The sequence below is a fragment of the Gossypium arboreum genome, chromosome 5, assembly GCF_025698485.1.
Source record: "Gossypium arboreum isolate Shixiya-1 chromosome 5, ASM2569848v2, whole genome shotgun sequence".
Classification (NCBI taxonomy): Eukaryota; Viridiplantae; Streptophyta; class Magnoliopsida; order Malvales; family Malvaceae; genus Gossypium; species Gossypium arboreum.
Genome location: NC_069074.1, coordinates 28,394,915 through 28,418,132, shown reverse-complemented (window position 1 = coordinate 28,418,132; position 23,218 = coordinate 28,394,915). Strand labels below are relative to the sequence as shown.

Genomic DNA, 23,218 nt, shown 5'->3' with positions numbered 1-23,218 from the left:
AAAACTTCGAGGTTGATATTTGAGGCTTTAGGTTTTCTTCAACTTTAACATCTTGTTCACTATTCGGCTTGGTGATTCACCTCAAGCTTTTTTAGTATGGTATGGTGGATGTATTGTTTTTGTTCTGGTGCTAATACATATTAATATTTGTGTATTTTAGTATACAATTTTAGGTTTATAGATATCTTTTAAAATATTATATATATATATATATATATATTTCAAGGATGAATATTTAGTATATTGGTAGTAAATTCTTTTAACTCGTAAAGTTATAAATTTGTCATGTGTCTCATTTCTTTTATATATATATATATATATATATATATATATATATATTTTAATTTTCTTACTATACGTCATATACACTTGTCTATCATTTTAATCTTACTTGTGGAATTTTTAAATTTCACTAATAGTATACCAAATATTTTTCACATACTTCAATTGCATATATACAAAAATATGCAAATATACCTTAATTACATATATAAATATAAAATTTAAAATTATTACTTAAATTTAATAATTCAATTAAATGATTACATTTTATTTTAAGATGTACTTATAAAAATAAAAACAGTTAAAGATATAAAATTAAAAATTAGCTTAAAATATTAAAATCTTATATTAACTAGCACGGACTGATATAAGTTAGTATTTATAGAAACAAATCAAAATATATTGAAACAATAGAAATACAAAAAAAAATTAATTAGAACAAAATTTAAATTACTTGATATGATTTAAGATGAGAAAAATACCATCAATACTGATTTAGCTACATAAATGATATTGGTCCAAACAAATGTCTTAATTGATCATATGATCATTATTTACACCAAATCTCTGAAAGTATATATTGTAGAGATTGTTGTCTTAATCGATCATTGATCATGATCCTAAGTTATACTAAGTCCCCAAACCTATATTATAGAGATTTTTTTGGGGTGAAAGTACTTGGTGGATGTATAAGAATAAATTAATTTTTTTATTATTAAATATGTCAATTACATCATTGAGTTAGTGATAAATTTGTTTGCGCTTTAAATTGATTTGCATGAATTTGAAAGTTGAATCTTTGTGTTTATAAACTCTTTCCCTTCCTCTATTATAATCTATAATTTATAGAGATAAATATTAAAATTATACATGAGTTATGGTTTAATGTGCAATTGTACTTTAATTTTGTGTAATTTTATACATTCAATTTTGATTTGATCTAATTCTTGTAAATTGTTAATACAATTATTGATATAACATTATTTTATGTTTATATATTACATGCATAAATAATTATATTTATCCATATAAAATAAATTAAAGTATTAATGTTTTAGTATATATTTAGAACACAATTAGAGTTTTCCGTGTATAATTGCACCAAATGAAAGTTCATGTATACTATTACACATTGAATTGAAATTTATGTATAATTTTAAGATTTATCCCTGTCTTATATGATAAAAACTTAATAAAAAAAAGTACATAAATCAATTTAATCATTATACTATTAAAAAATCAAATAAGGTCAAATTTTAATAAAGTTAAGATTAAAAATTCATTTATTAGTTAACATAATTAATGATTTAAAAAAATTATAGTTTGCAAGTAAAATTGTTTTATATCATTTTTATGTTACAGTTTTAACGTTATTTGATTGTATTTAATAATATAAAATTAAATTAGTGGAGGCTTGTTAAATACTATCACTTCTCTTGTGTATTTTGATTAAGTCTAAGCTGAAGGTGCTAAATAAAATCTCCCATCAAAATCAAATCAAATTTTAAATATTTATCTACCTGTTTCCTAAATAAAAATTAGAGATTATAAGTTTTAAATTTAAATAAAATTAGATTAGTGTACAATGTCCTCAACTAGACATTTGTCCACCAGAAGTGCACCCACATCAAGTAATTGGTCATATAAAGTGTTGTAAAAAGCTTTGGACTCTATTTCCAATCATCACCAAAACCCTTCTTTATATTTACACCAATCCTACTCCCATTAATTACATCTCAATCCATTCTACCATATCAATCTAAATCTAAAATTTGAAATCAAAATTTCCTCTTCCAATTACTGTAATTAATCAATCATTATTTTAAATTGCATATCACTCATCAAAATCTATATATTATATCAACTCTTCCCTAATTTTATTTTGGAATTAAATGATTAATTATTTTTCATAGCTTCTCTTCTTTGTCTGAGTTTAAAAGATGGTTAATGTTTTTTTTTAATTTTATTTTAATGATTATTTTTTATTTGTGAAAAAAATTACAAGTGGATTATAACACTACCGTATTCTTTAATTAATGACGAATCTAAAATTTTTGTAAAGAGAAATTAAAATTAAATTATAAATATTTAAGAGATTAAAATATAAATTTATCACGTATTAATTTATAATTTCATCACTTTCAGAAAATAAAGACACATAACAACTTTATAACCCTACACCTCTTGTATAGTTTTCTTAATTTATTTTAACACCACTCATGGAATAATCATTATCCTTAATAAAAGAAATGCAATAAAAAATATCAAGAGAAAGAAAAGGTTTTTTTTTTTTGAGACAAACAATAAAAATAAAGAATGGAACATTTTTAAAATTCGTAACTAACGTTTACTCTTTTAATAAATTTATAACACACGAAAAATTAGCCCTCATTCGAACCCAAAAAAGGGAATTGACTCATCCCTTATCTAACCAAAGTATGAATCTGCCGTTTTATGCCTTGAAAGGACAAATGGGTTTGGTGAAAAATTAGACCTTTTTTTTTTTGTGTGTGTAAGGAATCAAAGCAAGAAATTAGGACAAAAGTGGCTTCTTTTTCAATACTAGGTTTAGGTACCAGACTAGAAGCTTCCTCTTCTATTTAAATGGTACAACTATTACATATGATACTAAGGTAATGACAAAACAAAAGCCAAGTAGGTATCACCTTGTAATCTCAGCTCTCTATTTTCTATAGATTTACGCTCCTTTACACCAATCTCTTTATTTTAGTTTTTTTACAAAAGAGACCTAGATTAGGGATAAGGGATTAAGTTGCAGATATCATGGTTTGAATTTCAAATTTATTAATCATGAGGTATAATGTAGCTGTTATTCACCTCATCTTTTACTTACGAAGTTAGGGGTTTAATTCTCGTCCATAGAAATAAACTATATTTAATGGTCAGTTATATACTTTTTTGGTGAGCATCCGTGATAAAAAAAATTCAAATTTATTAAATACCAACTTTTAAATAAGGGTGAAGTCAAGAATTTTATGTAGAGGCAGAGATAAAATTATAAAATTTTGAAGATTTAAAATTTAAAATTTTATGTTAAAGTACTTTAAATTGAATTATTAACTTTAGAATAAAAGAAAAAAGATTTATTTATTCAAAACTCCGAAAAGATAGATTAAATTATTATTATTATTGGAAAGGATCAAAGTTGGACAATTTCCATTTTCCCCTGCTTACCAGTTACCGCCCTTGCTTTTGAGATAGTTGTATAAAACCGATAGAATTAAATTTGGAGTTGTATCCCATTGTTTTGTCGACGCATTGACTAAGGGATAGTCTCCTTAATTAGTTGTTATTGTATGAGAATAAGTTATCATTTATTTGGAGTTATTTTAGTTATTTATTTAATTTTTTTTGTTTTTTAAGTTTTTAAATTTACGTTTTTATCAAAACACTTTAAAATATATATGAAAAATTAATGTTTGTTAATTTTGCTGATATAGCATACACGTGGATGTCACGCTAGTAATTAATTAATTTTTAAAATTTATAAAATTTAAAAATATTTTAAAAATTAAAATTATTACAAAAGAATAAAAATTATACAATTTTTAAAATTTTTTATTTTTATTTTTAAAGATTAATTACTAATGTGGCATACATGTGGATGTCATGTTAGCAAAGTTAATAAATGTTAATTTTCTATCCGTTTTGGGTGATTTGATCAACAATACAAGTTCAAAGGCTGAAAAATTAAATGAATGACTAAATTTTTTTTTTAAATTACAAGGTCAAATAATTCATTATGCCTTTACTGTTAAAATTATACTCACAAACAATGTTATAGGATTAACAAGTGTCCCACAAGAATATAGTAAATTATTAAAAATATATTTAAAAAACACTTATCAATTTATTAAAATTGCGTGTGGAATAAAAACACACATTGACAATGTACCAATTAGTTACTCTAAGTTTAATTCTCATTATACGATAGTTTTATTGGTTTTATATAAAAATAAAATAAAAATACATTCATAATAATATAATTTACAAAGGGTTAATATTTGGTACACATGCAATGTAATTTTTAATTCCACAAGTATAGTTAAAAATTGTCACATGTTTTTTTCTTTCAAATATTTTATTATACCCTATAAGATACTTGTCATCATTCTAATTTTACTTGTGGAGTTTAAATATTTAAAGTTAAAATTATTTGTAAATATTTAAAATTAAAATTTAATGAAAATAATCGGGGATTTATTCATCATATGATTAAGCTAGGAATAAAAAGTTACCTTTCATTCGATTTCCGCTTTTTTTTTTTTATCATGTCCATTGATTCGATTCTTTTAATCTTACCAAACATTTAACTGATATATACGAATCCTTACTTAAAAACCCTAAAAGTAGATTCAAATCCTCCAAACTAAAGCAAAGAAAAAAAGGTTGGGTTAACTTTATTTTAATATTATTTTATATAATTTATAAACAGTTTAAAATGTAAGATTATGTTATTAAGAAATTATACTTTTTTAATAATCTCATTATAAAATATAAAATATGATCATATTTATTCTTTTTAATATAATTTTTAAAATTAACTATAGCCCTTCTCCAACTTATAATAAAAAGATAATACATTTCAGCACACTCAAACTCATATTCTTATATATTGACAACCATACATGTTGTCTATCTTCCTCTATTTTAGCAATGGCTGTTGGTGCAGGAAAGAATAATGGTAGCAACAAAGGGTGATGATAAATGCTATAAACATAAATGTTGTTATCATCCCCAGCTTTTAGGGATCATATTTGTACTTGTTCTCTGTCTTCCTCTATTTTAGCAATGGCTGTTGGGGAAGTTGCCATATGTCAACCTCACACACCCATCACATATCGCATCTATCTTTGAACAAAAATACTAATCCTTTTATTCTTTTTCTTCCTTCATTGTTTTAGAAGGCCATAAATTTATTAATATAGATCCTAGGTAGCATAAGGCTGTCCATCAACAAATTATGAGGATATATAAATCCAGTTTAGAAGATCCCATGTTTCATGCGATATTGTTTTGGGGATCCAATGGTTGCTTGTGAGGACGCATTCAAACGTTTCTCCCAATGTATAATGAATTTATTCCTTGGATCGGCAAACTGATCCATCATTCAAGTCGTAGTATGATGATTATAGTATTTTTATATTTGTCTTGTGCAATGAATCCAAGAACTAAAATGCCATTTAAGAATCCAAGATTGAAGAATACCATTTTGGTCACCCATATGCTATAATATATAATAATTAATGTTATGTGTTGCTGTCGTCCATATATTCTTCGCATACTACAATCAAGCATACAGAATTACTTAAAACTATACCTTTATCTACCATTTTATTTCCAAACTAGCTCTTTTTTTTATAAAACATGAATTTAAATTGTATTTATTTATAATATATACTAAAATACAAGTTTAATTAAAGAAACATTTGAAATAAAGTGAAAAATATTATGGATTAATATTTAGTATATTGATTTTTTTTTATTTCACATAAACTTATCAATACCGTAATTCCACTTATGAAATTTAAAAATTTCATTCGCCATATACTAAATATTTTCCTAAATATTATATCAATTACTCTATTGTTAAATTAAGTACATTTAAAAATAATTTATTAATTAATAATTGATGCCATTGAAATAATTAACTATGATCTATCTTTTAAAAGTTTTCCACAAAATCATATTTATATTATTATTAATTAATAAAATTTTAAAATATATAAAATCTTTTAATATAATTGAATAAATCAAAGATAATAAGATTATATTTATATATTTAAATACAAATAATTATATCTCCTTCTTAAAAAGAGGAAGAAAAGGAAAAGAAATAAGAAACAAAACATATTATTTTTCTATTGATATTTTTGTTATTTTTATATCATTATCAGATTTAATATATTTTGGCATATTAATAACTCTAGAGGAATGTTATGGTAAAACTTCGTTTGAAACGATGTGGTAGAAAGCAACGTACGACTTGAAGGATATGATCAGTTGTGAATGTTAAAACCTACCACTTTCTGTTATGTAGAAATGAATGTGCCTTTTGCTCGACATCCTTTGTTCTATTATAATCAGTCTTTTTGTTGGGTTGTAATGTAAATAGTACAGGATGGAGCTCAAAGAGAAATATTCATTTTTCAAGGGCAAGAATCTAGAGTTAGTTAATGGAAATCAATAAGTTGGAACAACTTTGTAAGTCTATTTGTGATATAGAATTTGAAAGGATCCGATTCAAACTATTTTCAAATCAAAAAGAAAATATATTACATCTATTATTATTATTTTAACATTAATTTCCTTATAAGTTCTTGCCATATTTGTTCTTTTTAATACAATGACTAGAACTATTTAGAGGTGTGCATGGGCCAAGCCAGGTCTAGACAAAATTTTAGGCCTGTTTTCTAGGCCCGGGCCCGGCCCGAAATATGGGCCTAAAATTTTATCCAAGCCCGGCCAGAAATAAAATTGTTAAGCCCGAGCCCGGCCCGGTCCGGCCCATATTAATTTTTTTAGCTTATTTCATTAAATAAAAAAATTTAAAATATAGTAAATCAAATACATTTAAAACAAATATTAAAATAAGAAACAAATAAAAATGATACTAAAACAATTCTTAAAACAATACACAAATTGAAAATATAATAAAAAGTGATTATATTAAAATTGAAAATAAAATGTAAATATGATTAAAAATAAAATATATATATTTAGTATATAATTAATTTGAAATTTGGGCAGCCGGGCTTAAACCAAAAAGTTTTACCGAGCTCGTTTTCTAAACGAGCCTCATTTTTTTGCCCAAACTCATATTTTGAGCCTATATTTTTACCCGAACCCTCTCATTTTTCGGGCGGGCCTTCCGGCCCATGCACACCTCTAGAACTATCCATATATAGCCCCTCCTCAACCCTTAAATAGGAGGGTAATGTGCTTCAAGCAAGACTCGAACCCACGATACTCTTGACTTTGGTAACAATGTCGATGGCAATCAAGCTAAGACTCAGTTGGCACGCATATTATTAAATATTATGTGATAACAACAATAGTAATTTAATCGTGATGTACTCTCTTAGTTTTACTTCTTTTTTTCAATAAATATGGTCAAAGTCATCAGAAATTTTTTGGTACACTGTTAATGAAGTTTTTAGTCCATAAGCAAGATCAGGGGTAGACAAGTGTCCTATAATAGTAAAATGTTAAGAAAAATTTTTTTAAAAATGAGACACATGTCAAATTTTAAGGTTGTTTGTGAAATAAAAAAAGTTACACTATCAATGTACCAAATACTTATCCATAGTAAAATATAACAAAATATTTTTAAAAAAGGGACACATGATAATTTCGTAAGACTATTTGTGAAATAAAAAAAGTTCACTACCAACATACCAAATATTAACCCAAAAATTATTAATATAAAAATAATTATAATTATTTTATTTCTTGAGAATAAAAACAGGGCCAAGGCGTTGGCAGTGCCTAACCCCTAAAAATGTGAAATTTTATTTTGACCCTTTAAGTTTTACAAGATTTTAATTTAGTAAAAGGTAAATTTACACTTTAATCATCTAAAATGATAAAATTTTAATTTAATCCTTTAAAAATTATAAAGATATAAGATATTAAAATTGTGAAATTACATTTTAACTCTCATAAGAATATGCAACTTAATTCCGCCCCAGAAAAATTTCTGGTTTTGCCCCTGAATAAAAAGCAAATTTTATTAAAGATCAAACTTTAAATACAAAGGGATACGAGGTCATGAAAAAAAGAGTATTTATTTATAAGTCATCTACTATTTATGTATGGATCATCTATTAACTTGAACATAGATCATAAAACAAACATGAAGAATATCGAAAATTGTTTTCCACACCTAAAAAGCAATCAACCTCACTAGATATATTAAATTATATTTTAATTTACTAAAAAGAAATAAAGCATATCCCATACAAATGAAAATTAAATAATTATTTAAAATAATGGAAGAGTAAAGATAAAATTTGGTTTTATAAGTAATTAAATACTTGTGTAATAGATCTAAATTATGAAGCAATATAAATTTATTCAACCATTCATTTATATAGATAATAGATATAAATATAATAAATGGATTAATATTTGATATATTATAAATTTTTATATTATCAATAAATTAAATAATACCAAAACTTGCTTAGAGCATACAATGGGTTTAAACCCTATATATAAATAAATAAAGATGTTATATATTTTAAAAGTTAAAATTTAATTCGATAAATATTAATATTTTAAAGTTGATAATAAAATAGAATTTTATGTGTTAGTATGATAGTTAAAATGCTTATCATCTTGGTTGATATAAATTGAGTCATCTTGATCACGTTGTTGTTAAGGTTTTACTTTTCTCTTACAATTCACCAAATAATAATAATAATACTAAAAATTTTAATAAAAAAATCTAAAGCAGTTAATGAATTTTAAACAACATAGAATTATTAAGTTGAGAATTTAATCTCAAAATATAGGTAAGTTCTTAGACGCTATGATTGCATGCCAAATCTTAGACAGATGACAAATGACCAATTTTGAATAGAAAAATAAAAAAGTCCATATCAAAATTGCAAGTGTGGACAAAGTCTCTTAGAGGGCCGTAGGTAAGTTTAGGTTTTTGATTCCTCATTTTTCCCACTGCTTTTTGTCTATTTCAATATGGCATCTTTCAACCTGCCTTCCACACAAACTCCCAAATTACATTTCACATCTCTTTTCCAAAAGCATATTTGAAATCTTCATTTATTTGAAGTGAGAAAATCAAAATGTTTTGCTTGACCTAAGACACCCAAGAAAATGATTCTTGAGAATACAATGACAGCGTTTTTTTTTTTTTTTTTTATATATATATTAATCTTTCGGTTCCTTTCACATGTAATGACACAAGGGAATCTTTATATTTATCTTCTCATGCTATAGTTGCCCCATAAAAAAAGGCTTAGCCTCGTTCATGTCATAAAAATCCTTCACTTGGATCTATATATATATGTTTCTTTAATTCTTTTCTCTTGAAAGTGGTCATGGAAGATGATGCATACGAAGAGGAGCCTTTGAATCTCAGCTTGACAATTATGGCGGATCCCAGTGGGGAAAAGATTAACAGAAAGAGGAAGAGAAGGGTTCCACTTCCATCATCATATGAAGGTTGTGAAGGGAAGATATTTAAGCTTCTTCAAGTAAGAGAAGAGATGTTAAAGCTTGATCACAAGAGAAAAGGTGTGGTTGAAGATGGGAAAGCTCTTCATTTAATCCATTTGTTGCTCATCACTGCAACTTCAGTCGATGAGAATAATGTGAACTCAGCCTTGGACAATCTCACTCAACTTTATCAATCTGTGTCATTAATGGGGGATTCTGTACAAAGGGTCGTTGCTTATTTCGCTGATGGGTTAGTCGCAAGGCTTCTCACTCGAAAATCCCCTTTCTACGACATGATCATGAAGGAACCGACGGCCGAAGAAGAGTTTCTAGCTTTCACTTGTCTTTATAGGGTGTCTCCTTATTACCAATTTGCTCATTTCACTGCCAACCAGGCTATAATCGAAGCCTACGAGAAAGAAGAAGAGATCAATAACCGAGCATTGCATGTTATTGACTTTGATGTTGCTTATGGCTTTCAATGGCCTTCTCTCATTCAATCTCTTTCCGAAAAGGCATCCGGTGGTAACCGGATATCCCTTCGTCTAACCGGCTTCGGGACAAGCTTTGCAGAACTGCAAGAAACCGAGAACAGATTAGTGAGCTTTACCAAAGGGTTTCGCAACCTGGTCTTTGAATTCCAAGGCTTGTTAAGAGGATCCAAGCTGACTAACCTTCGGAAGAAGAAAAATGAAACGGTTGCTGTAAATTTAGTTTTTCATTTGAATACTTTGAATAACTCCATGAAAATATCAGACACGTTAAAATCAGTACGTTCGCATAGGCCTTCCATTGTTGTGTTGGTTGAACAAGAAGGTGGTCGAAGCCCAAGGAGCTTCTTGTCGCGATTTATGGAATCTTTACATTATTTTGCAGCCATGTTTGATTCATTGGACGATTGCCTCCCAGTAGAAAGTGCTGAGAGGTTAAGCATTGAGAAAAACCATCTTGGGAAAGAGATCAAAAGTATGATTAACTGTGACAAGGATGAGGAAAACAATAAATCAAGTTCAAGGTATGAGAAGATGGAAACATGGAAAAACAGGATGGAGAGCCATGGATTTGAAGGGACGAAACTGAGTTCAAAGTGTTTGATACAGGCGAAACTTCTGCTGAAAATCACCACTCATTATTGCCCTCTTCAGTGTGAAGGAGAGGTTAATGGTGGGTTTAGAGTTTTTGAAAGAGATGAAGCAAAGGCTCTTTCATTAGGGTGGCAAGATAGGTGTTTGCTTACAGCCTCTGCATGGCAATGTGTATAATAGTTTCTGCTCTTTTTTTTTGTTTTTGTGCTCTAACTCATTCATATTATTCTTAATTGTAACATTTTTTTATAATAATGGACTTCCATTTTCATACCCTTTATTTTTTATCAATACAAGGCATGAAGGTACTTACTATATTTCTCAGTTAAGCAAAAATAAATTAGTTGTAGAATAAATTTCAAAAATAGACTTTTGGGAAATATATATTTATTAAGTATAATAAATTTAAAATAAAATTAATTAAAAATTTGTAAAATAAAAATTTCAATTAAGTAATTAATATGCTGCATATCACTCCAAATCCAATATATATTTTATTTAAAATCTTTTAACTTCACTGATGAAGTTGAATGTAAACACATCATTAATTTTTATCCAAAGCTTCATTAATTATATTTTATTCAATTGGATTTGAAATACCAAAATTTGCAATTTTGGTTTGTTTTATATTAATTATATGAAATTCTGGGCAATTTAGCAAATACTACTTATACAACTATTTTTAAATCATATGAATATTAAACTTCAAATTTCATCTTTTTATTGATTTTGTCCATTAAAATATTTTTTTTTTTTGCACTCAAAGCAATCCTCTTAAGAAAAACTAAACTGTCATACAATATAAATACGAGGATTATATATTTTCATAGCCCTCCAGTTAATTCTATCGTTGAAGCTTACCAAAAATATCAGCATCTCTACACAATTACAAACATATTTATTTCTTTTAATATAAAAATCTCTTTATATAAATATAATTAACAAATTCCCAAATAAAATTAAAGATAATTAAGAAGAAAAAAATCTGTTAACTGAAAAATAATGCTATTATCAGTGAAATAAATAATTTCCATGCATGTATTAATATTAAGCCATTCTTAAATTTGAATGGAACTCCTTTCCTCAAATATAATTCTTATAATCATGTTACCATTTCATCTAATTATTAAAAAGTTAAAATAGACTTTTTAAAATTCACGTCAACATTTTAATTAGAATAAAATATTTAAATTAATTAATAGCATTGTAAAAGTTGAGGTGTCAAATATGCTACAAAAATTAAAGTATAGATATTAAATCTTAAATTTGATTAGAGATTAAAATTGAAAATTGATTATTGTTATATAATCTTAAAAAAGAAGTAAAGGGGTCAAAATTAAAACTTGACTATTATCTTATAAAGTAAAAAAAAAAAAAGACGGTAAAAGTACCATGGAGGTCCTTGTACTAGTAGTCAAATTGCATTTTGCCACCTCTACTAAAAAATGGGCAATATAGTCCATGTACATTAGATCAAAGAGTAAATTGATCCTTCTATTAAATATTTCATCCAATTCTGTTGTTAAAATTTGGTCATTGTATGTTAGCATGAGATACACATAGCACGTTACATGTTATTGTTTGATTATTCCATCAGCTTTATCAGTTTTTAATATTACAAATGAATGAAAATTATAACTAAAGGGACCAATTTGCTCTTTGATCAAACCTATAGGGGCTAATTTACCTTTTTTATGTAGAAGGAACAAAATGTAATCTAACTCCTAGTATAGTGACATTTTATAATACTTTTAATTACCAAAAAACAAAAGACTTAAACACGTGTCATGTAAGAAACACGTTACATTACAAAAGTTGAAATACCAAAATTATATAAAAAGAAATTAAAATATAAACATTAAATTTTAAACATAATATAAGAACCAAAGTTAAATTCAACTATAAAAATAAAGACATAGAAATTAAAATTTTACCATCTATCTTAATATTTTAAAAAACCTTTTAACTATGATATATATAAAATCCTTTTATATATAGTTTATAGATTAATCTCTTGTAGACGAGTAAACAAATATTGTCGTATCTCATTTAAGTCCCTTGAACTTTTGATGCTTCTTAATTAATTAAATTTTTAAGGTAACGATGCTTCTTAATTTACAACAACAGAATTAAAGCCCAATAGCCCACCAAAACATAAACATTTTGGGATTCTTCTCTAGGTTTAATTTATAAATTGGTATTTAAAGTAATATTTTTCTTATTTTAGTATTTAATTCTCTTTTGTAATAAATGGTATATAATCAACTTGGTTTTTTTCAAGTTTGTACATCCATTAATATAACTTTTAATCAAATCATTAAATTTATTTTTAAAAATTAATCCTCAAATTATTATTTAATTATACTTTTATTTAAAAAAGTTTAATCCACAAATTATTATCTAAATTTCACTTTTTTTAATTAGTACCTAAATTATTCATAATACTCTTGTCACTAAATTAAGAAGTTGTTAGCAAAGACTAAAATGTTATATATATTAAAAAATTTCAACCAATAATAGACTGCCACTTCATAAAAACTTTAAAAAAATTATTTCTTTTTTATTTCTTTTTTTGCTTCTTCCTTTAAAATGTTTGGCAATGTTAACAATACTCGAAATTCGCTCTCCTGAAGTTGAGACACTAGCAATTAATATTGTTTTTGAACTTCATCGCTTGCTTGCTCAACTTGACGGGATTGAAAAAATTCTTTTGTTGATCAAAACCAATATTTTCAGAACTGAACAGAATCATTTGATTGAACCAAGAATCAATCGAGGTACTGATATGAAGATAGGATTGAATCTGTTGACCCGCGAGTGGATACAAACCAGTTGAACCGAGCTAAAAAATTAGTTGAATCAATTTTCTCTATTTTTATTTTTTTATTTTTATATATTTTTAATAATTAATTTGATCAAACAAAATGAATTGATCAAATCAAGAAGTGGTGGCTTGAATGGTTTGACCATTGATCCAATTTTGAAAATCTTGATCAAGCCATGAAACTCGAAATGCTTACACTTGTAGAAGAAGTCTAAGATAAGGAAGAAGAAAGAAAGAAAGAAAATATAAAGTATATATATAATTAGAAAGTGATATATTGTTTTTGTTTTTTTTTGCCATATGGTAAATTTTAATTGATTATTTTTTTTTTGACATGGACTTTAACAATTTGACTAACATTTGAACTAACAAGGTTGGGAAAAAAAAGTAGTTTAGATAACACTAGTGACCAAATAAATGTTTAAGTACCAAAATGAGAAAAATAAAATATTTTAGGTACCAATTTATAAATTTAGTTTTTTTTTTTTTTAAATACAATCGAAGAGATACCAACGAGAAAATAAAAAAATAACCAATGCCTCGTGTCAGAATATAAAGTTTCATGACATTCTTTGGAATACAGATAATTGTTACTGCAATTTTTTCCCCAATTTTTCTGGCTTAAACTTAAGTCAAGCATTTAAGTTGCTAGTATACCGGATCATACTTAGGTTACCAGCATTAATGGCATTTAACTCCAATATGGGATGGAGAGGGCTTAGAAGCCTTCCATAAATAGACCTCTTTCTCTGCTCAGAACCAGAATCGCACATATAGATGAACCGGAGGTTGAAGTCTCTTTCCGTTGCACCTCTTCTTTTTCTTTTTAATTGAACATAGTTAATATGCATTCCATTTTGATGAAACAACAGGCATCTTTGATGCTAGAAATGCATCTACTTAAAGTTTGGCACAGCCTCAATGGTCTAACCTTTGGTTTTGCTGATGCAGTTCAAAGCGATATTTGAGTGATTACAAGCATCGGAATCATCACATTTCCAAAGCAGTTTTAAATCCCATCAACTCAACTATGTTGATATCTATAGTAAGCAGCTCCACTGCTCTTCCTAACTTAGCCATTACCTTTGAACTTCATTTTACCCTCATCAGGCTTCCTACATGAAACAATGTTCCTCGTAGATTTTGCTTTAACCAGGATACGACAGGCCTAAGGGTTAGCCCACAAAAGATTGTCTATAAAACTCCTCACCGTCCTTAATCCCAAAAAAATTTGGGCCCATAAGCATGGTAATGTTCCTTAACTTTATGGCACCAACCAGGGGCAGCCCCCCGGCCAAGGCAGGGTGCTTGTTTCATAAAATTGTTTTCTTTTTTCTCTCATGTAAGATTCTCGGATGATAAAATAGTAAAACTTACATTTTACTGTTGGTAATCCAGGTACTTTAATTTAGATTTGATTTTGAGTTATCTTTATATGTGTTGTAAAGTTTTGTAATTGATGTCTAATAGAGTTAGGTAGACCATTATCTCTTTTAAAATTGTATCTTGACTCAATGAAAATTTAAAATGCTAAAGATTCTGGTTAGTAAGATTACCAAGGTATAATGAAAATTTAAAATGGTAAAGGTTCTGTTAATAAGATTACCTTATGTAAAAGATTAAGTGTAAAGAAATTACGAGAAATAAAAATCATATTTAAAATCTATATTAAAAGGTAAAATTTTAAAATTTTAAAATTAATTCTAACTTATTTTAAAAAGATAAAAAGTATGAAAATTATAAAAAAAATTGTTTTTCTTTAATTTTTACTTTTTTAAATTAATTAATTGCTTATGTAACATACATGTGATAATCTATAGGAATGGTCACTTCAGTAAAATTAAAAAAAATTAATTTTTTTATCTATTTTAGAATAATTTGATAAATAATATAATTTAAAAATTAAAAGAGATTAAAAAATTAAAATGATTTTTTTATAAAATAGGAAAACAAAAACAATTATTCCTAAATAATAGTGCAGTTATCCTTAACATATCCTCAGATTTTACGTGGTTGAGACGCTTGAAAGAAATGAAACATCTGTCACCTTTCCATAAATATCTAACCCTTCCCAGTTCCACAAGACTTGTCTCCTCATATTTTTACTAGGGGTTGAACGAGATACCATGGGACTCGCTATGATGATATTAGGATAAATTACACCATAGCTCACTTAATTATTATCTTTTTCTTTTGGTCACTTATTTATTAATTTTTTTAATTTGATCATACAACTATTGTATCATATTTTTTATTTTAAATTTGGTCACTGAATTAATTGCGATTATTTTTTAGTCTAGTCCGTTAAGTGCTGTTAAATATATGATGGGAGGGTAATGTGATAATTAAAAAATCGGTATAATAATAAATTTAGCTCTTAAATTTTACATATTATATCGATTTAATCATAATTTTAAAATAATAATCCTTAAATTTTACAAATAATCTCAATTTGATCCTCACAATTTACCTTCCTCTTCCTCTTCTCCCACCACCACTACCGTGGTTGCCTCCACCTTTCTCCAAAAAACCCTTCCATTTTTTGTTTCTATTTGATATAGAAATAATGGAATACTTTGTAGTATCCTCTCCTGCCCTTGGAAAGACATGAAAATTTTGAATAAATGAATACTATTATTATTATTATTATTATTATTATTATTATCTCCTTTAAAATGTATCTTAATTCGATGAAAATGCAAAATATAAAGAGTTCTGGTTAATGAAATTACTCTATGTAAAAAGACTAAATATAAAGAGATCAAACACATATAAAATGTAAAATTTGAGAGCTTAACCAGAAGAAAAAAACATTGGAAAGAAACAAATAAAACATACTGCAGAGAGGGTGAGAGGAGCACAACAATGTTGGAAGATGAATCCTTTTTGAATATTTATCGACAGTGATACATGTATGAATAAGTAAAATTTAATAAATTTAATCTTTTTATAGGAACCAAAATTTTCTGAATTAAGTTGTGTTTTTCATATAACCATCTAATACAACTTCATGAATATCTCATATACTCCACACGAAAGGAAAGATTAAACTATTATAATAATACTTTTTTTTAAATAAATAATAATGGCTTAATTTTCTCTTTTGACTTTTGTACTATAGTTAAATTATCACTTTAATACTTATATTATTTTATTTATCAGTTTGGCTCCTGTACTTTTTTTATTATATGTTTGGCCCTGTATTTTAGTTCTGTAATCCAGTTACCCTAACTCAAAATCATAAAAAATAAAACCCAAAAATTTTAAAACTCAGACAATTATAAAACATTTAAAAAATCATAATATATTTTTTGAAAATTATTAAAAATATAAAATTGTAAGTATGCAAAGCTTCAGAAATTTTAAAAATCTTGTTTGTTTACAATTTTAGCTTTTAGAATATCTTAGAAATTTATAAAAAAAATTAAAGAATTTAATGCTATCTTTTAGTAAAAAATTCAAAATTCTTTAAGATATATAAAAATTTCAGAAACTACCATAGAGTTCTAAATTTTTCCAAAACCTTTAAATTCCAAACAAACAAACATTTTAAAATTTTATGAAAATTTTTAATTTGTTTTGAAGTTTCACATACTTATAAATCCTAAAATATTTTATTATTTTCGAAATAACTTATGATTTTTAATTTTCTAATTGTTTTTAATTTTAAATAATTTTTCCTTTTTGACATATGGCAGCGTGTCATTAGTTGATTTAAATTTTTTTAATGGAAAATTGGATTGAGTTAACAAGCTATACAAAATGAAAGTAAAGTACATGGGCTAAACTGATAAAAATAGTATAAGTACTCAAGTGATAATTTAGCATAGTAGAGGGGCCAAAAGAGGTATTAAGCCAATAATAAATCATCTTTAACCACATCATAATAAGGGATGACAATTTTATATAGTTTTATTTTAAATATAATAATGTCTACCGTTTACCTGTGCAACAGGTCAAAACTTTATTAAATTCCCGCGGCAAAAACGCTTAAACTTCCGGATTAAACTAAACAGCCACAGCTTTACTCTCCAAAAAAAAAAAAAACTAGCTTTTATCAAGAAATATAAAATATAATATCTTTATGTACCCAAAAAAAAAAAAAAAACCTCTCTCTCTCGCTTTCTCATTTTTTCTGTCATGTAATCGGATGATTGTAAATTGGAACGGAAGGAAAAAAATAAAAATCATTTCGTTTCTGAGATTTTGTTTGAATTAATAGCTAAAAGGAAAAACAAACAAAATTCTATTGTAATAGGAAGTTACTGTAAATCATCAAACTTTGGAAGCAGAATTAGGGTTTCTATTTTTGTTGCTCTGTTTCTCTATCCATTTGTATTTCGCTAATGGAAGCTGATGTATCCATTTCCTTCTCAATCCCCAACAGAAACATATCTCTTTCTTTCGACTGCGATTTAGGATTATTTTTGGATTTTAAAAAAATAATTTTTGGATGAAGATGAATGGTGTTGTGGTATTATTGTTAAGGTTTCTCTGTTTACTGGGTGTTTGTTGGATGACATCAGCTAGTGTGGTGCTGATTGGGAACAACATTACTCTCTCTTTCGACGATGTTGAGGCTAATTTCGGTAAGCTCATTTCGTTTTTTTTTCTTTACGGATATGTTTTCAGCTTTTCCTGTTTGGATCCTGACGGAGTGTTGGAAATTCAAGAAAAAGATTGGATCTTTAGGTGTTATGAGAGCTCCAAGTTGAATATATATATTTTTTGTTCATTGTGCTCAACTTATTTAATTTGAAGAAATATGTGATTTAATTTATTGTTTACGTGAACTGTACATTAATGACAAATTGAAGTAATTTATGTTTGATTAACTTATTTTTATTGACAATATAATTGATTTCTTGTTTGATGTTTGTTGTTGGTTGGTACTTTTCAGCTCCGGCAATTGAAGGGACAGGAAAATGTGGGATATTATATTTGGCAAATCCTCTTGATGCCTGTTCGGATTTGAGTAATAAAGTTGAAAAAGGTTCCAATATTACTTCCCCCTTTGCGCTGGTTATTAGAGGAGGGTGCAGTTTTTATGATAAAGTAAGGAGAGTGCAAAAGGCAGGATTCGAAGCCGCTATCGTCTATGACAATGATGATGGTTTCTTGGTTGCAAGTAATGTCCTATTTCTTTAAAATGATCTTTTTTGTTTTCAATGATTGAAATTGCATATTTTACTTTTGGTATACTTGGTTTTCTATAATGATACTTGGGCCATTCAAGCAATTTACTACCAGTAATCATTATTGGAGCACTATTTAAATGCATATAATAGACCCTTTTTTTTGTTGTCAATAGACTCTAGAACATCTTTAACAGAATATGCTGATAGAAATAAATTGTAAATTGTATGTAACCTGTTGGCTTCTTGAAACCCGTTGAATTGCCTTATGACGTTATCTTCTACTAAGTCTCTGCAATTTATCTGGTCTCCATGATCATATTCCACTCTTGGTTTTGTTTCTGAGGCATTATTTGTGTGAATAACTTTGAATTTTCATTTTAATTCATGTAAAACTCAATTGTGTATTATGTGATTGTTTAAAGCAGTGTGCATATTACCCTTAAACAGTTTACTATGAAAACTCATCATGCTGATATCTTTACTTCTTTAGATTTACTTCTGGCTGAGTAAAATCTTACACCAATCAAATTATAATTGCTTTAATTAATCACACCTGTAATTGCTGAATCATCTTCAACAAATAGCTTTTTGGATGTTGGAATAAGCTGTCTGGGAGATACTGCTTGCTTAAGCATATTGAAAATAAACTGAGAGTGCTGACATTAAAGATATGTTATATAGTAAAGTGGCATCTTCTTGCTGGATAATGGAAGGCTTTCAAGAAGAGTTAGAATTAGGACCAAACCTATACCAAGATTTATTTCATTCACATCTATAAACATGCTTCCATTGTTCATTTATGCATATCTTTTTTCTGTTCCAAAATTATTATTATCTTTTAGTAATTCCTTTGTGGCATATATTTATTTCTATCAGTCATTATTATTGTCCTTGAACAACATTTATGCTTTTCTATATGGTGCCTCTAACTTTTCCTCGTAATATATATATTTACAGTGGCAGGGAATGCTGCTGGCATAAAGATACATGCTGTCTTTGTTTCCAAAGCTTCTGGTGAAATACTCAAAAAGTATACTGGGTCTCCTGATATCGAGCTATGGCTAAGCCCAACTTTTGAAAACTCAGCATGGTCAATCATGGCCATCTCCTTTATTTCTCTACTTGCCATCTCAGCTGTGCTTGCGACTTGTTTCTTTGTACGCAGATATCACGTTAGGCGTGAACGTCCTCGATCTTCTCGAGTTCGTGAATTTCATGGAATGAGCAGGCGTTTAGTAAAAGCAATGCCTAGCTTGATATTCACTGCTGTCTTAGATGATAATTCTACTTCAAGAACGTGTGCAGTATGTCTTGAAGATTATACCATTGGAGAGAAGCTCAGGATTCTTCCATGTCATCACAGTAAGCTTCTTACAATACTGAGGATGACATTTCTTGCTATTTTTCTGTGGTAATTATATTTGTTTTAATGTGGTAGTCCAGTGTCTTTTTGCATGTATGTTGCATGGTGATTAGGCCACCATTCCATGAGACATTTTTTGGTGGCTATTCTATTTCTGTTCTAGCTAAATGATTTTTTGATGTTTACAATAGGGCAATGTTAAATTTAAATGGAGATGGATGGTGCTTATTTTGATTAAGTTAGAAGTGTCAGATGCTAACAATTCTTGTTTTGGGGGGGGGGGGGTAAATGGACATAACTTCCGAGCCATTTCAAATGGGCCAGAGAACTACTTTGTGAATTTGGAGTAGCTTTCCTCATCATAAACTCCTAAACTTGAAGGATTTATTTCATCTAACTCTCTTCTCATGGATTGTCCCTTGTTCATATAAAAGAATATTTCTCAATTAATTAAAGATGATGTGGCTAGTGGGTTCTTTATTCTTTTTTTATTGCATTGAAAAAAGTCTCAAAATACACAAGTTAGAGCTGGACGGGAAAATGGATTCTTATATATAGTTATCCCACCAAGTGTTTAAACCTGATTATCAATTGGTACTTGCTCGTCTTAAATATAATCTCAGATAAAGAAATCTAAATTACCCATTGATGACAGATCACATGCATACATGCGCTCACCTGCTTATAATACATGTTTGCTGTCCTCAGATACTTGCACATTCCATTCTGTTTAAAGACGGGAATATGCCATTTGATGATTATGCTAAAAATATTCTTCTTAAATTAATTACTAAATAACTATAAAATCTTAGCCTTCAAATATGATCTAGATTTTTAATTACATAATGTTTCATAGCTTAGTGAACCAAGCTTTTAGTTCCGCAATATGAACTTTCTGTTTGTTTTAAGTATTTGCTAGATGTTCTTTTCCCATTTTAGTCTAATTGATCTTTCTTGCTGAATGACTATGTAGCATCATGTTCAAGGTACTAGTATTAGTCTCTAGGAAATCTGTTGGCCTGAGATTCGAATTCTTCTATCATTTTCAAAAGCATGTCTATGACTTCTTTGGCTGTTGTCTTTACCTTGAAGATAATTTATTTGAATTGTAAGGATGATTTTCAAATTAGGAAGTGCTTGGTAATCTTTGTAACAATAAGATGCAAGATCAAATGCTGAGAATATATAGTCCCAGTCTGTTTTTATTGTTGGACTAATCCTAATTCCTACACTAACTTCTACTCTAGTTATCTTGAATAAAAAAATTGTTTGAATTGTCAGGAAGATCTTAAAATTTTGATGTGATTTTTTATTAGGGCAAGAAGAAGAAGCAATACCAATGCCGAAGACATCTGGGGTTCTTGATCTTTACCTGCTATCAAATTAATATAGAATCACTCCTAGCTCACAGAGCTATATGGTGCAGTATTAGATGATAGCCAGAGTTGAGAATAGGTAGAGATTGTAGTGGAATGATAAAAGAAGTATTCTAAGGTTTAGAAATCTCACAACACGGAAAATATAATATTACGGCTGAAAAAATACCAAATATTGAATATAAATCCCTACGGTTATCCACACTAGGGTCATTAGCATATTACTAAAGCTTAGCCCAATCTTTCAGGGCTCCACTAATCTCAAGTCTAAGCCTCAATTGTAGTCATTTGACTACTTAGAAACAAATTAAAAACAAGCACAAAACAGAATAAATAAAGAACATTAAACAACTCCTGCATCACTGTGCTAAGTTTTAGATCCTTGTGCTTGGAAGTAGTGAATATCCTGTTGTCCTATGACGGAAAGTCCTTTGGGTTCAGGATATCCAGAAGTCTTAACTTCTTCCAATTAATAGTATCAAGTTCATGAAAACTCAAGCAGCTGTTATGCTTTCATCGGATTGAATTTAACTAACCCCAGGTTTAGGTATTAATCCTTCAGGTGCCAGGTCATGACTTCTAATGAAATCTTCATGTCAAGCTCAGACTTCTTTCTTCTTACCTTTCAGTTTCCCACTCTGCTTTAGGTTTAAAACCAATCCTTCTGTATCCTGCATTACTTTTTTGTTGTTTGGTTTTATATTATGATTTCTAGGAATATGAAACGTTGCTTCTCTAAGAAGGTTAATGAAAATGCAGTAGTGTATGTCCATGTCTTTATGGGCTGCTTTACAAAACAAACTGTATCGAGGTTACAAGTACTTAGATTATATCCTTATCGTTCCCTTCCCCAATGTAATGTCTCTTTAGGAAAATTTAAAGGAAATATCAATTTTAAATTGGTTTTTTGTTTATTACTCACCAGTTTTATTTGGGACACCAAAACATGAGTTGTGACTGTAGACTCTTGCTATCATTCTTGCCTTCACAATCACTTCTGTAAAGCTTCTTCAACTAGTTACTTGATTTGTTTACCTTATTTTGATTTTATTATTTTTTAATATGCATGTATGTCTTAATATTTCTGGCATTTTCACAGAGTTTCATGCCTTCTGCATTGATTCTTGGCTTACAACATGGAGAACATTTTGCCCTGTTTGCAAGCGAGATGCAAGAACCACCGTAGGTGATTTACCAGCTTCAGAAAGTACACCATTGCTTTCAACCAGCCCAAGCTCAGTGTCCTCTGTGCTATCATGTGTTAGATCTCGGATAGCATCATCATCATCCATACAAATTGACACAGCGGCATGGACATCTCCACCGGCTTCTCACGCTCATTCTCTTGCCAGTGTTCCATCTATTCAGCCATCAGTTAGGTCCTACCATCATTCTCCTTCCATGAGCTATAGCCGAAGCTCAGTAGACCTTAGAAATGCTTCTTCTCATTTGGTTTCACCTGCCTCATTGAATTACCCATCCATTTCACCACTTAATGCAAGATACATGTCCCAATATTTTCCAAGCCCAAGCAATGCGTCACCAAGTTTAGTCAGATCTTCCAGTCGCCGGCTGTATCCACTGCATTGTAGCGAGTCCGCTGCTAGTTTTTCACCTTTTGCATCTGCTCAATCCCTTCCAGAATGTTAATGAGGTAAAGTAATTATGAGCTGCATTTGGTAGAATGGAATGACCTACAGCTGTTAAATTATTATTCAATCCTTCGTGATACGATCGGTTGTGTTGTTATTCAATATCCAGATTTTAACTTGCTGAATTTGTACATTGTAACATAAGATTTATGAAATTTATTTTTATTTCCCCGTATGATATTTTGCTTTACATAATTGAGGTACTCAAACTTGAGATTTCGGGAATGTGAGTGATTTGAGAAGAGGATTGTGAACATTGTTTTATCAGTCTTGTGAATATAGTTATGTATTACTTAA

The 23,218-nt window shown here is 28.2% G+C and overlaps 2 protein-coding genes across 3 annotated transcripts; both read left to right on the top strand.

Moving 5' to 3' along the window:
• Nucleotides 1-9,291: 9,291 nt before the first annotated feature.
• Nucleotides 9,292-10,824, top strand: LOC108451443 (GRAS family protein RAM1-like). The gene has a single exon (XM_017749132.2). It carries the CDS (start codon nucleotides 9,366-9,368, stop codon nucleotides 10,743-10,745), a length of 1,380 nt encoding a protein of 459 aa, XP_017604621.1. The 5' UTR covers nucleotides 9,292-9,365; the 3' UTR covers nucleotides 10,746-10,824.
• Nucleotides 10,825-17,382: 6,558 nt separating this feature from the next.
• Nucleotides 17,383-23,218, top strand: LOC108453475 (receptor homology region, transmembrane domain- and RING domain-containing protein 2). 2 transcript variants are annotated; one of them, XM_017751593.2, is made up of 5 exons: nucleotides 17,384-17,981; nucleotides 18,293-18,520; nucleotides 19,488-19,560; nucleotides 19,696-19,892; nucleotides 22,369-23,218. In XM_017751593.2, the coding sequence occupies exons 1-5, from the start codon at nucleotides 17,846-17,848 to the stop codon at nucleotides 22,917-22,919; spliced, it is 1,185 nt and encodes a 394-aa protein (XP_017607082.1). In that variant the 5' UTR covers nucleotides 17,384-17,845; the 3' UTR covers nucleotides 22,920-23,218. The 2 variants fall into 2 exon arrangements, with proteins under 2 accessions (XP_017607081.1, XP_017607082.1); XM_017751592.2 differs by having other exon boundaries at nucleotides 17,383-17,981; nucleotides 19,488-19,892.